Raw genomic sequence first — 13,081 nt, forward strand, 5'->3', positions numbered from 1 at the left:
CGAATGAAGCATTCAGATATGATAGACTCACAGGGAACAAAGCTAAACTTGCTCATGCCTGGCTCACCTTTCGCTTTGCGCACACAGTACTTTAGCAGGGAATAGAAATGGCAAAAGGCAATGAAAGGCGGCGGCAGGACGGGCTTCTGCTGGTACTCCATCACCACCGTGAATCGCTGGAACATCCAAACCTGCAATTATCAGAAGATTTTGGGTTGAGTCGAGTTCGGAGTTCGAGTTCGGCCAAGTCCTTGAAGTTGTCGCATTCGTACCTGATGTGACACCGAGTTCACCTCGTTGAAGATATTGTTGAACACGGCGATGAGCAGATTTATCAACAGAATATTGGCAATCAACAGATACATGGACATCGTTATCGGTGTCACCCAATGGCCTGTAATCAAATTAATACGGTCATTCCCGCCGGAGAGCCAGAGCCCACGTCGCCCAACTTACCCGTCACGCAGGCCGGCTGACGCGGATCCTCGCCGCAGGGAGGGTCAATGTCGTCGGCAAACACCTCGCCGTACAGCATGAAGTAGGGTTGGTAGGTGACCTGGACAAGGATACGATGATAGATTAAAATCACCATTAAATTGGCAACTGCTGCGCGGCGTCCACGCTCCACGCTCCACGGTGAGCAAGAGCAAGAAACGGCCGGATCCAGAAACGGCCAGGGTAATTCAATTTTCGCCTTTGGCTCAACATGAATGCAAGTTTACACATCGAAACAGAGTTTTGGTTATTTTAGCCATCACTGGCACACCTATGTATGTGTGTGTACACCCAAATACATACATGTGTCTATCTGTGTCTTTTGCGTTTGTGCGCTTGTGTGCGGGATGCAATTTAGTTTGATTAGTAGTTGTCCTGGCTGTTTTTCTTTTCATATCAGAAGCAGCATGCTACGTGCTATTTACATGTTTTTTATGGGTCATAGCGGGAATTCGACTTTCCGCCTCATTTGCATATCGCATCATCACGGGGAACAGAACGGCTTGATTGGTTCTTTGAAACGTCAAAGTAAACATAAAACAGTCGCAGCAATCATTGTCCTTCTTGATTAATTGTACAACTGCTGGACTCGACATTGAATATTTTCGATTTCTCTTTGTTTGAAGTCAACCGAACGGAAAATATGCGACGGGAACAATTAATATGGCAATGCATTCTCATGCGCCCACAAGGTTGGGCTCACATTTTGCATGCAATATGAAAATACTAGGAATGTACACACAGACTTGTAGTTCTACGAGTGTAAGGATTAAGTCAATAGTGAAGTGGAGACCTTAAAGCTGACAGTCGATGGGTGCATAAATCAAAATAAGGTTTCATATGCATGAATATTTACAAGCGCAATGAGTACACACATTTACCTAAAGGATGCAAGAACAAAGAGTTTAGCGAACACATCATGCAGAAGTTTACATTTGAAAATCTGTACTATTGAACCAAATTATTTACAAATCTCTGCAAATTCAACCGAGTTGCATGCATTTTTGGCTGAGGGAACGAACGGTCGTGAATTCGCTCCTGTTAATGCTAGTGGAAATGCATAATATACTTGATATACTTGATTGGGCTTAGAGCTAAGAGTGGAAATAATACAAAAATTCTTGCTTTTGGCCAGAAGAGAGGAAAAGGGCGGTAGAGATAGAGACAGAGACAGAGAGAGAGAGATCAGAGCAAAAGGGGATAAAGGCACTATACATGTATATAGAAAACGAAGTATCAAAGAAGGGGCCAACGAAGAACGTAAGAGGGTGGTTGGGGGTTAAGGGTTGGAGGTTGGGGAATCCAAAAAACTGAAATTTTCACACAGATCTTTATTAGGACACAACAATGACTATCTATAGACAGTTGGCCACAAACACACTTATGTAAATCGCGAAGGGGGGACGCGGCTAGAGCATGCTACAATCGGCTCTCTAAATAGCAAACCAATTTATTGTTCTCATCTTTGTTAATTTGTACATTTGTTAAATTTCCGCCCGACAAGTGCCCATGCTCAGCCGAATTGAAAGTTGTGCCTGTTGGTGCATGTGGCGCTGGTGTTGCAGCTGAGCCTGTTTCTGGTGCTGTTGCTGTTGCAGACGATAGAGGTCGCACTGTAGACGTGGTGGTGGTGGTGGTAGCGGTTGCCGTGGGCGACGAGGCCGTTGCATGGCCGCGATGATAGCCGGCAGCAAAGGAACCGGGGCTGAAAGTGGATCCGTAACCCCCTCCGCGGGCATTGTGTGAGCGACTACTGTGGCCGAGGGCACCCGGAAATCCGGGGGCTACAATTGAGCCGGCAATAACCTGGCATTTGGTATTTGGGAAAAGTTGAAGGGCGAGACGAATCAAGGCAAATGCAAATTCAAGAAATATGCGGGAGTAAGTGTAGGGTGAAATGTAAATGGGATTAAATGAAGGATTTGATGCGCCAGAAACAAATGAAAGATGGAAAGAAAGAAGAATACAAGAATACAATACGAGATACAATCAATTGAAATCAGCGTTAGTTTGATCAAATTTCACAAGATCTTTTGATCGTCGTAGTTAGCTAATTATCATAAGCTAAAAATGGTAAAAAAGTGAGTCGAATTGCGGGGCAATTCCCAAAACTACGTATTAACGTTCTGCTTGCACCACTACTGAGGAACTCAAGCCAAAAACTTGCTTCTCTTGCTATTAAGTAAATGTATGTACTCCGGGTCGTGACTCATAGTTTAAAGCTGCAATAGAAACCAGCGTCAGTGTGCACAGATCATACGGACACACAGTACACACAGAGTATATGTGGGTGGGTGTGTTTTAGTGGGGCAAGCTCTCGCGCACAATCACTCTCAGCAGGACATGGGTCAGTTTTGACGTCAAGTACAGCTACATATGTACATACATACATACGTATTTACAATCAGCGAATCGCTCTCAGCGATCGCACACCCGCTTTTATGTCGGCAGATGTCGTCTGGCTTACCTCTCTGATCAGCCGCCAAGTTGGCTCGCTGTTGGGGTACAGTATGGCCTGACGGCTGACGCCGAAGCTCATCAGGACGACAGCCAACAGGACGACGAAGTATATCATGTTCTTGACCATTTTGCCCATCATGGTGACCAGGGGACCTGCAACAGATGGACCTCCGCGGATGAGAAATTAATCATCCCACGCTGCCTTGCTTAACTTACCAAGATATTTATTGACGCCAAGGATGTTCAGTATGCGCAGATACCAGTAGATGCTGTCCACGCAGTAGATGACTCGTCCGATGTCCATTGTGTTGGGGCGGAAGCGGAATGCCAGACCAATGAGGAAGAGTATAATGGCAGCTCCGTCGCACGGGTTCCACATGTTCCACGCCCACACAGAAAATTTATGCCTGCCCGACGAATTCCCATCAACGGATCCCATCGTCGTCAAGGACATAGCGTTTATTCAAGCGTGAGAAGCACGCATTTCCCGAACATATTGAGAACAAAAAGTAATGAAAATGCGTACATCTCCGTAGTCCGTCCGGACTCATATGTTCCCATCGTGCATCGAGAGGTGACATTTAACACCTTGTTTTGCGGTGGAGAGGAGAGGACTACTTACGTAATGGCCACTGGCTCCGAGGATATGATTTCGCGAACCTTCTCGAATCCCAGAGTCGTGATGTAAGCTATCGAATACCACTCCTGCCACCGCGGCACCGGTCCCATCTTGACCAAAACCGTGAACGAGAACATTATCAGAAAGAACATGTAGGCAATCTGCAACGGAAGGGTTGGACAGTCAATGAAAAGGTGGAGAAATAATTTTAAATATCCGAAAACCCCCTTGGTCAGACATTTCGGAAAGGAAACCCACTAGCTAGAGGGATAGTCATTTCCGCTACGCTACTTACCGAATCAGCCCAGAATTTGGTAATGGGGGCTGTGTAAAACTCGTGAAACTTTTTCTTCAGGCGCAGGGGCTGGTGCTGCTTGATTTCGTTGTACTCCGACAAGTTGAAGAACTCCCGGAACTGCGCGGGATCTGAGTCAGTGAGCGAGACCTACGGAGAAACGCCAACGAAATTAATCAGCGTGCTGAGCCTAGTGTGCGTAAAAGCGTAAAGGTACACTATTTGGGCTTAATTAAATCATCAATGTGCAATGAAACATCCAAAAAGGGAGTGGAGATATAGTACATTGGGCAATTGCGTATACGACTAGAGGACTGGCCGAGGAAAGTGTGATCTGATTGGTTTTGTTTCTAGTTAATTTTTAATTTTCAGTTATGTATGGTTTGCTATTTATATGCGTGTTTAGTTTTCATACACAGCATGCAACGCAGAGACGCGGAAACGCAGCTGCACGTATAGTTTAAGCAGATATAGTTAGTCGTATAATTTCTCGAAGAGTGATTACGTACAAAAATAGCGAAAAAACACTGCACTACTTAGGCAAGCCGACAAGGATGATTTAAATTTTGGCTACGAATATGTCCAATTGTCGATAAACAACTAAGAAATGAGCATCCCAAGAAGAACAAGGAATAAGGCTTAAATGGAATAAATTCTAAAACTAATTACAGATGTGCCATTGAAAAAAAAAATACTTTTGGGAGAGAAACTCAATCCGGGATCAACTAACATTGGAGGGTGGTTCTTCCGCTCCAGCAGTGAGATTGACCTGTAAATTGATATGATACCAGGACTGAAACTTATTAAAACAACATGTGGGGAACTTTACGTGAAGCTGTCTGTATGTATGCATAGTATAGTATGGATGCTGGAGTATGAATCATTGGTCATAGTTCGCAAATGTCAGGGTGATGCGAGTACTTACAAACTATGGGGGTTACCTACGGGATAGTGTTCTCTAGAGGTGTTAACGATTCTCAACAAAATATACAAAAATACAAATTTATGGTGTCGTTTCGTATGTAGTTACGGGTTTTTTGGGATTGGGTAAATTGGAATCTCATCCTGTTCTCAGTACAAGTTTTCGATGAAATTTTTGGGGTGTGAGTGTTGGTTTGCTTCGTGTTGCAGTTTAAGTGGTCAGATTACTCACTTTGCCATTTTCGTGTACTTTTGTATCGCGTACTGAATAAGTATCCGCCAATAGAGCCTGTAACGGTTTGGGCACATTTTTCGCATTTATCAGAGAGGGTATTTAATGGTTAAATTTTAGTTCCACGTCTATTTGCCATGGACTTTGGACGAAATACTTGAGTTGAGATGAAGAGTTGAAATGGGTGTGTGTTGAACCGATTAGCAAGGAAAAGATTTATCATAGTGATTCTATATTACAAGGAAATGGCTTAAAATAAAAGTGTGACTGCCAATAATTTATTCCCGAATAAGAGTATAACCATTCGCATTCTACAGATATACGTACAAATACATAATAATAAACACCACCATCAAGAACTACACAAGCGCCATGACTGCCCGAAGTAGTATACTGTGGACACATCGAGAATCTACCTTTAATGATTTTGCAACAATTGGATCCCCGGTGAAAGGATTTTTCCCGTGTGTGGAGCGTGCGCACAGTGGGGACAGCGATGGAAATATGATGATAATAAAGATTGGGTGTTTGTGCAGTGCTCGCGTAACTGAAAAAAAATATTTGCACAAGTGCAGTGCCAGAAGGCAGCCTGACACTAACGGACTGAAAGTATAGCGTCATGTGTGGCTCTGCTGGGATCAATGCGATTCGATGACGGGGAACGTGGGGGAACGTGGCGGTGATGTGCCCAGCTTATTACTTAATTGAAACCAGTGGCGGCTGTGCTGCCACTAATATCTGATATCATTTCTCCGGCAATGGTATTTCGCACTTAACTCGGAGCCAAGCAGGGAAAATGGAACATTTTATGGGAAGCATTAGAAGCAAAAGGACACTTGTTCGGACACTTACGTCTGTTGAATTAGCGGCGCTTTTATAGGAGGGCGAGCTTGTTTCAGCTGCTATGAGCTTGCACTTTAAAAAATATTCAAATGATAGTTAGTCAGAAAGTCAAAAGGTTCGGTGTGTGTGTTTTAAATGTATCTGAGTAACCCCATGCCACGTCACCACAATTAATCTCCCGCATCACACGCTAATGGGACGCGCATGGCAAATGCCGAGGGTATTCAGAAGCGCCTCTAAAAATAATTTAACTTTTAAGATACTCTACTCGGTATCTATTATTATCACTGAGGGTTCTTAGCGGAGGCGGAGAAGAGCGTGGCCAAATGTCTGATGTACTTGATCTACGCCGCGACTAATCATCAACGTCATGGTCGACGTAGCCATGTCTGACCCTTTTCCGCCTTCTGCAAATAAACTTTTAGCAGGCAAACTCTGCGAGCTGTAATTTCATTCGTGTTTTTATAGTTTCAACGAAACTATAAAAACCGGGTGACTATCCTTAGTTACTTCTCTCTATTTAATTCTCTGTGCAACAATCGACTTTGTCAAAACTCTCAAAAATACTATACAATAATAGTTAATACCGAACCGCTCGTTGCGAATGGTCTCTGGTCGTATCTTTCGAAGCGAATGCTTCCGTTTGCTTATGGGAAATTTGTACAGCGAATGAACGTCCTTCGACCATTCGTAGACTTAGCCAGAATGTGGCATAGTTGAGCTCGAACATGTCTCCTAGCCCGCCTAAGCATTTTCCTATCCAATCGTTACTATAAAGCCCTTGCAGGGCTTAAATCCAAATACAATATATAATATTTACATACACATACCAAATAACGTTACTGAAAGCGAATAACATTTGAAAACTAAAAACATATAAAGTACAGAGCGACTAAAGTCGGTTTTGGTAGCATACATAATACATACAGTAGAAAAAAACACAAAGAATATGTAGGCACAGTGCTCAGACACCGAATCAGAGAAAGAGGTAGAGATAGAGAAAGAAAGCGAGAAAGCGAGAAAGAGAGATAGAGATATAGAAACAGCGAGCAGCAAATAGAAGATACATATGTATATCAGGAGTATGCATAGACGACTTGTACAGAAAATACACAGGAATTGACTTAGATCAGTTGAGCAATTGTTACTACCTTTTCGCGATTATAAGTGTTCGCGCCCATCCTATATCTCAAGGAAATGGATCTTTTGGCTTTTAAAAGGGCGCTCTACAAACAGATAGATTTGGATTCGGAAAGCGTTTGGTTAGGAGTGGTGATGAATAGCAGAGCGGCATCTCGTTAATGGTATATAAGTGGTAAACTTTAGTTGGTAAATTAGTTGAATAAATTTAAATTTATAAACTGAAAGCTGACGCTGAAATGTGTAAGGCACACTCAGGATTGGCACATACAGACAACACAAACAAATGTAATTCAAGTTTGAAATTAGTTTTACATATATGAACAGAAGAACAGCGGCGAATAAATTGAACTGCTGATTGATCTACCTCGGCATCGGGCTGGGAGCGATCCGAATCGTCATTGTCCAAGTTTTGGTTCTCCAAGTGCTCCTCCTCGGTTTGCGGCATTTGCTGGAGCTCTTCCTTCGACTTAAAGTCCAGCTGCCTGATGTACAAAGGCATCACCAAACCCAAGATGACCTGCACACAAGATACAATTTAGAATCAAAGATTCAGCTGGCTCGGCCATTGCTAGAAGTCGCACCTTGAAGTTGGTATTCTTGCGGGTGCGTAGGCCGCCCATCCAGAGATCGGCCAGGATGACCTGACTACAGGGGTGGGCAAGCAGAGCCCGGTGATTCGCCGCCACGGCCAGTGACAGGCAGCTCTGGTTGGACCACGAATGCAGCTCGCAGGTGAGCAAACGTTGCGCCTTCTCCGCGTCCTGGCGGTAGCTGAAGTCCAGGAGCTTGTTGCCTGCACCAAGTATGAAGCCGGAATTCGATTGGCAAGTCAGCCGCAAGGGTGCTTAGCACTCACCTTTGCTCTCGAACTCCTTGGCATAGGAGCGCAGCTCCTCGTAGATCTCTGTGTCCAAGTCGTCCTCGGCCGCCTCATGCGCCATGGCCTTGTAAAGTTTGCAGGAAACCAGTGATTTGGCTAGTGCCTCCTCGCCGTGCGTCCACATAAGCAGAGCCATTTGCTGCCGCTTGGTCAGAACGGCCCAAATCTACAATCGAACTTCCGTTAAAAAACTCCCTGGGAACTCCCGGTTGGGTGAGCTCTTACCAGCAGCTCGTTGAACGGGAACTCAAACAGCGCCATCTCCGAGGTAAACGGCAGCAGTCCCGTCACCAGACTTAGTGAATTGGCTCCCGCATACCTTTGGTATTGATATGTCGAGGACTTCCGGCAGGCGTTGGCATAGCTGTTCATGACCTTGGCGTAGATGGGACGGAACTTGCGACGCGTGTAATAGGACCTGCAGGATACACAGACGGATATTTAATCTAATACTCGTGCTATTGGCTAATTTTTAGACGCCCAAACCCCCAGAGTCACAGACAACCAACCGGGTACAACCAAACGGATAACGAAAGCCCTCCAATTCACATTCTATTATGTGTACCCATTTCATTGTTTGCTGGCAGGTCGAGTACCTTCCAGGCTGAAATTTGAATATAATTTTGGTTTTCTTGTCTAGGCCCGTTGTGCGACTGCCTCTTCCACGAATACTAGGACTAAGCCAGAATGGGAGGTAAAAAAGTAATAAGCCTACGAGTACTGCTACTTGACGCAACAAACAAGTCCAATGGCCTGGCATAATCGGCATTCGCAAGGACCTGTAGGCGTTTAACGTGCGCCCAATTAAATGCAGAGCATCAAGAAAAACAGCCATCAAATATTTATGTCACATCAAATGGCGAATCAATTGATTTTGCTGCCAAGCTAAGCCGAAAGACACCCGTTGGCCGTTGGCCGTTGCCCGTCGGCAGCACACAGCAGCCAAAAGGGCAGGCCCATTTGAATTTTGTGTTAATCTAATCGCAAAACTTTAATGCTTTTAATTAAGCCCAGTGCTCCTTGACTCCGCTCCTTATCTGCTCTTGCTGTTGAAGACCGAATTTAAATGTCTAGACCCTTTGAATCGGAGCAAGAAATCACACGAGTACCCCAGCCCAAGAGAGCCGCAAAAGGCAAAGGGCCTAAGTCCGTAATTTAATATATAAACAGAACAGCTTCGATGCCGGCTCATAGCTTAGGTAGCATTTGCCATTTAGATGGCCATTTGTCTGATAGCATTCCACCGATGACGAGGGAGGAGTCCGGGACCTCTGATCGAAACACAAACGTGGCAAACAGCACGTTGAAAGTAGGGTGGGATAGTGGATACTTAGTGGAATAAAAAGAGCAGCTAACAGCGAACACCGAACACCGAGAACGTACAAAAGGCAAGAGGCAAGTGGTGTCAAATTAGTTTGCAAGCAAACCCCATCAGAATGGCTGGCTATGCTTGAAGATATTTATTCAAAAGCAATAAAGACGACTTAAGGTTGAGCTGCCGACATCAGGATTCAGCCGGACTGGACACACAGATGGGTTCATTGAAAAGGAACAACCGTTAAGGGGCACCCGTTGGAAGGCCCGTGCACAGTTCAAATCTACTTCAATGGAAAATGAAAGCTAGCACATTAATTAGCTTGTGTTAAAAGCCTCGTCGCCATACAACCTCAGAGCCGTTTGGGGAATTTTCTTATTTTTGAAAGTTTTCTCGAAAATTCGCCCCATACAGGGTTCAACAAGGGTCAACAAACTTTCTCAGCATGCACTTGACTCTTTTTTAAATTGAGTGATCCCAGATCCCGTCAGCTTCAGCAACAACGATTTTTTATTTAAGCCACAAACAAGTTGCTGGGCAATCCCTGGCTGAGCCAAGGCATCCGCACTTTATGGGAAAAATTAAAAAACTTAGGTCGCCCGAACATTTTTCGCCTCGCAGGCTAAAATGTTAATGCTGCATAATTAAGGGACGTGTGGCTGAGGCCTCGCTCCTTTGCCTTTCCGCCGTAGTCGCATTTCTCAAATCAACATGACAAAGGAAGCTCTTTTTACTTGCAATACAGCTTGGTGTTCAGGAATTTTTGTGTACATTGATGAACAAATTTGATGAACAAACTTTCCGACTCCCAGTTCAGACCACCACAAGTGAAGGCCATCCATAGGGCGAATGAAATGCTTAGCCATCTCGATCTCTTATTGCTTTGGCAATTGTTTGCAGCCCACAAGCTCTACAGTTTCTTTTGGTCAAAAAAAGTAGACGCGCGCTTGCTTGAATTCACATGGCCAACTGCCGAATCGTAAGAGCTAGCATTTATGCAGTTTGAGTGAACCATCGGATGCAGCTTGAGACTTTTGCTTGACTGAACATTTGAAACATATTGCATCTACACTATACGATAAAGTGAGCAGAATACGGGCGAAACTTAGACTCGTAGCTTTGAGATTGAGGGGGACTAGGCATAGATACGGACCGCCGTCTCTTCGGACTCGCCGGTTGATGCAGGATGATGGAGGAGTATGTTTAAGTATGTTTCAAACGCATAAACAGGCAAAGCGGTACGGAAATACTTAGCTATGTGACCATAGTTTTTTGGCCCATTGTGTGTTTGGACAAACGTGAATCATATAATACCCCGGCACTCACCGGTAGGCGCCGCCCATCAGTTTATTGATCACCAGGCCAATGTCGTGGAGAGTGTAAATGTAGCCCTTGGGTATGTGCGGCCTCACATCGCGCAGAATGTACCTGTAGGCGACAAAGAAAGCGGAGCGGACCACAGTCCAAATTTACATAGGCCGAATGGCGAGCATTTGGGCCAGTCTGTGGACCCTAATGCTCACCCCAGTGTGTTGGCCGGGCCGTGCTTTGTGTTGTAGAGCTCCTCGAGGCGCGGTATTGTTAAAAATTTCTTCATTGAAACGCCGTTCTCCAAAAGTAATTTGACAAAATCGATTCTATCGTGTTCCAGGGCCTGCATCATGGCTTCATCCAGGGCGCCTAAGGACATGCACACCAAATTAAAATAAGAAGGAAAATATATTGAAATTTAAACAAATGCTCAGAGGGAGACGGGGACCCACCGTGGGGCCATTCCTGGCCGTAGACAAATATCTCGCTGCGTGCTATGTCCACCCGGTTCCATGTCAGTGCCAAACTCAATTGCTCTGGAGGGCTGAGATGCTGCGACTTGAAGAGGGCCGTTAGAATGGTCTGATCCAGCTCCTGCGCCTCGCCCTCGGGCTTTTCCTGTATGCGAAAGACGGTAATCTGGCAGAGAAATTGAAAAAATATACATAAAAACCGTAAGTATCTCTTAATGTACCCCACTCCACACCGCACATAATACATTTGCCTATGCCTATGTTTGGGACCATCCCCAGCCGAACAGACCAGTCAAGGACTCGGAACGGGGCGAGGGCTCCTTGCTTATTCAAAAACCAATTAAAATCTTAATAACAGCTGCGGCGGAATTGACGAAATGCCAACATTTTGGTCTAGGAATACTCCCAAGAGACTGTCTGCCCTGGTTCGCGGTGATTCAAAATTCATTACACGTTCAATTGAATTCTGTAGCCTAATTATCTCAGCGGGGCTACGGCAACGGACAAGCTACTGCTACGGCTACGGCATCGAGCATTAATTAAAATTTCAAATCGGCTCGCGAAATGACTTGAGTGATGGAAATGTTACCCCCCACCCGCCAGTCAGTTTAAATCACTTCCAGTAAGCCAAGTTTAGCAAAGATTTTTCGGGTTACGCGATTTTAATTAATGTCTCCTTTCTATAAATAGTTCTAGAAAACTTCCCCCGAGACCTGCTGAATCACCCAAAGCACAACTACCCCATTCGACATTCCTACCAGGGAATGAACATATACTACTATATACGAGTATGTACGTACACTGTTAACAGCGAAACATTTGATCATCTTACCAGGTTCTTGTTGCGCGTGCACTGCAGCAGCTCCTGGTAGAGTTTCTCGGCCTGGTCCAGGCCCACCTCGAAGGTTTTCTGTATGGTTCCAATTAGATAATCCCTCATCGACTCCAGTACAGGCTGCTCCTCTCCGTCCGAGGCATATCTGCATATAAATATTGTTGTAACATTGTCAGGCGCCCAATTATTCCGACTAATTAAACAACAAAATTAAATGTGGCACACAAAAAGGTCCGGACCGCCACAGCATAGGGCGCCCAACCCCCAGCAGCCGAAGGGACTGGGTGGGAGGTGGATAAATTTAAATAATTTTCCAAATGTCGCGTGCTTGACAATGAAAGGCAACCGAGCCGGTGCCAACAACAATGCGAGTATCAGCCGGCAACAGCAACAACAAGAGACGCATGCCGACATGTCCTTAATTAAAATAAGGACACAAGCTGCGGTCGGCTTCGCATCAAGCTCCCTGATACGAAGATACGAGTATACGAATATATGCTTTACGTCCTGCAAAGTACCCGCGCGGCAATCCATCCTAAAGCTAAGCACCATCTTCAACTAAAGCCAACGCGCTCGCATTTTACTCACTTGTGGACGAAGGCGAGCAGGTCGGCAGCACGCCCGGATCCATCGCACACCACTACGGGCACCGGAGGCGAGTCCGTCACGTACTCGAGCACCGCACGTATGGTGTTGGTACCGCCTTCGATCACCAGGCAGACGACGGGCGTACTGGAATGTGTGACTGCAGCGAGAAGGGAAAAATATAGAGAAAGAGGCATGAGCATCTTATGAGTGGCATGCAACACAGGCCCAGAACTCCACAGGTCTAATGAATTATTCGACATAGAACTCCCGTTCACAGACTGAATAACCCCATTCAGAGCTGATTGAGAAAGAAACATATAAACACAGAGTGCCTATTGAAGGGAAGTCGGGAATAAGGTGCATCAATCTGTGAACTGCGGGCAGGCTATTGCCTATTGTGCTCTCAGATACATATGTGCGAGTGTTTGTGTGGACCCTCTTTGTCGACTCACATGGATGCAGCTTCAGGTTCGATATGAACTTCTCCAGCTTCCGCCGCAAAATCAATTCAGCCCCGTACTTCGCCTGGGTCCCATTGTCGACTAGCAGGAAGTAGGCGTGCCGATTGTTTAGCACGGCCAATTTCGATCTGAAAAAAGAGGTTCGTTGCGCCGGTTACAATTGCTCCCTTGGCTGGGCCCTATCAAATATGCATTAACAGGGCGACATCT

The 13,081-nt window shown here is 45.3% G+C and overlaps 1 protein-coding gene across 15 annotated transcripts in view; it reads right to left on the reverse strand.

Annotated features, from left to right (window-relative positions):
* LOC6591251 (transient receptor potential cation channel trpm) overlaps positions 1–13,081 on the reverse strand; it is a 39,974-nt gene that overhangs the window by 3,924 nt on the left and 22,969 nt on the right. For 4 of the 15 annotated variants that reach the window (XM_026985760.1, XM_026985758.1, XM_026985757.1 and 1 more), the window contains 20 exons: positions 12,863–12,999; positions 12,411–12,567; positions 11,820–11,967; positions 10,967–11,153; positions 10,727–10,883; positions 10,530–10,631; positions 8,114–8,306; positions 7,865–8,054; positions 7,590–7,801; positions 7,373–7,525; positions 7,017–7,091; positions 5,023–5,079; positions 4,600–4,638; positions 3,870–4,019; positions 3,578–3,735; positions 3,172–3,362; positions 2,963–3,108; positions 457–556; positions 273–394; positions 68–191 (listed from right to left, as the gene is read on the reverse strand). In XM_026985760.1, coding sequence (XP_026841561.1) covers positions 68–191; positions 273–394; positions 457–556; positions 2,963–3,108; positions 3,172–3,362; positions 3,578–3,735; positions 3,870–4,019; positions 4,600–4,638; positions 5,023–5,079; positions 7,017–7,091; positions 7,373–7,525; positions 7,590–7,801; positions 7,865–8,054; positions 8,114–8,306; positions 10,530–10,631; positions 10,727–10,883; positions 10,967–11,153; positions 11,820–11,967; positions 12,411–12,567; positions 12,863–12,999 — 2,798 coding nt within the window. Of the gene's footprint in view, positions 1–31; positions 192–272; positions 395–456; positions 557–2,962; positions 3,109–3,171; positions 3,363–3,577; positions 3,736–3,869; positions 4,020–4,599; positions 4,639–5,022; positions 5,080–5,874; positions 5,938–7,016; positions 7,092–7,372; positions 7,526–7,589; positions 7,802–7,864; positions 8,055–8,113; positions 8,307–10,529; positions 10,632–10,726; positions 10,884–10,966; positions 11,154–11,819; positions 11,968–12,410; positions 12,568–12,862; positions 13,000–13,081 lie in introns of all 15 variants that reach the window. The other 11 variants (XM_026985766.1, XM_002015415.2, XM_026985770.1 and 8 more) reach the window with 8 other exon arrangements.

The sequence above is a fragment of the Drosophila persimilis genome, unplaced genomic scaffold (genome assembly GCF_003286085.1).
Source record: "Drosophila persimilis strain 14011-0111.01,24,50 unplaced genomic scaffold, DperRS2 tig00000002-arrow-pilon, whole genome shotgun sequence".
Lineage (NCBI taxonomy): Eukaryota > Metazoa > Arthropoda > Insecta > Diptera > Drosophilidae > Drosophila > Drosophila persimilis.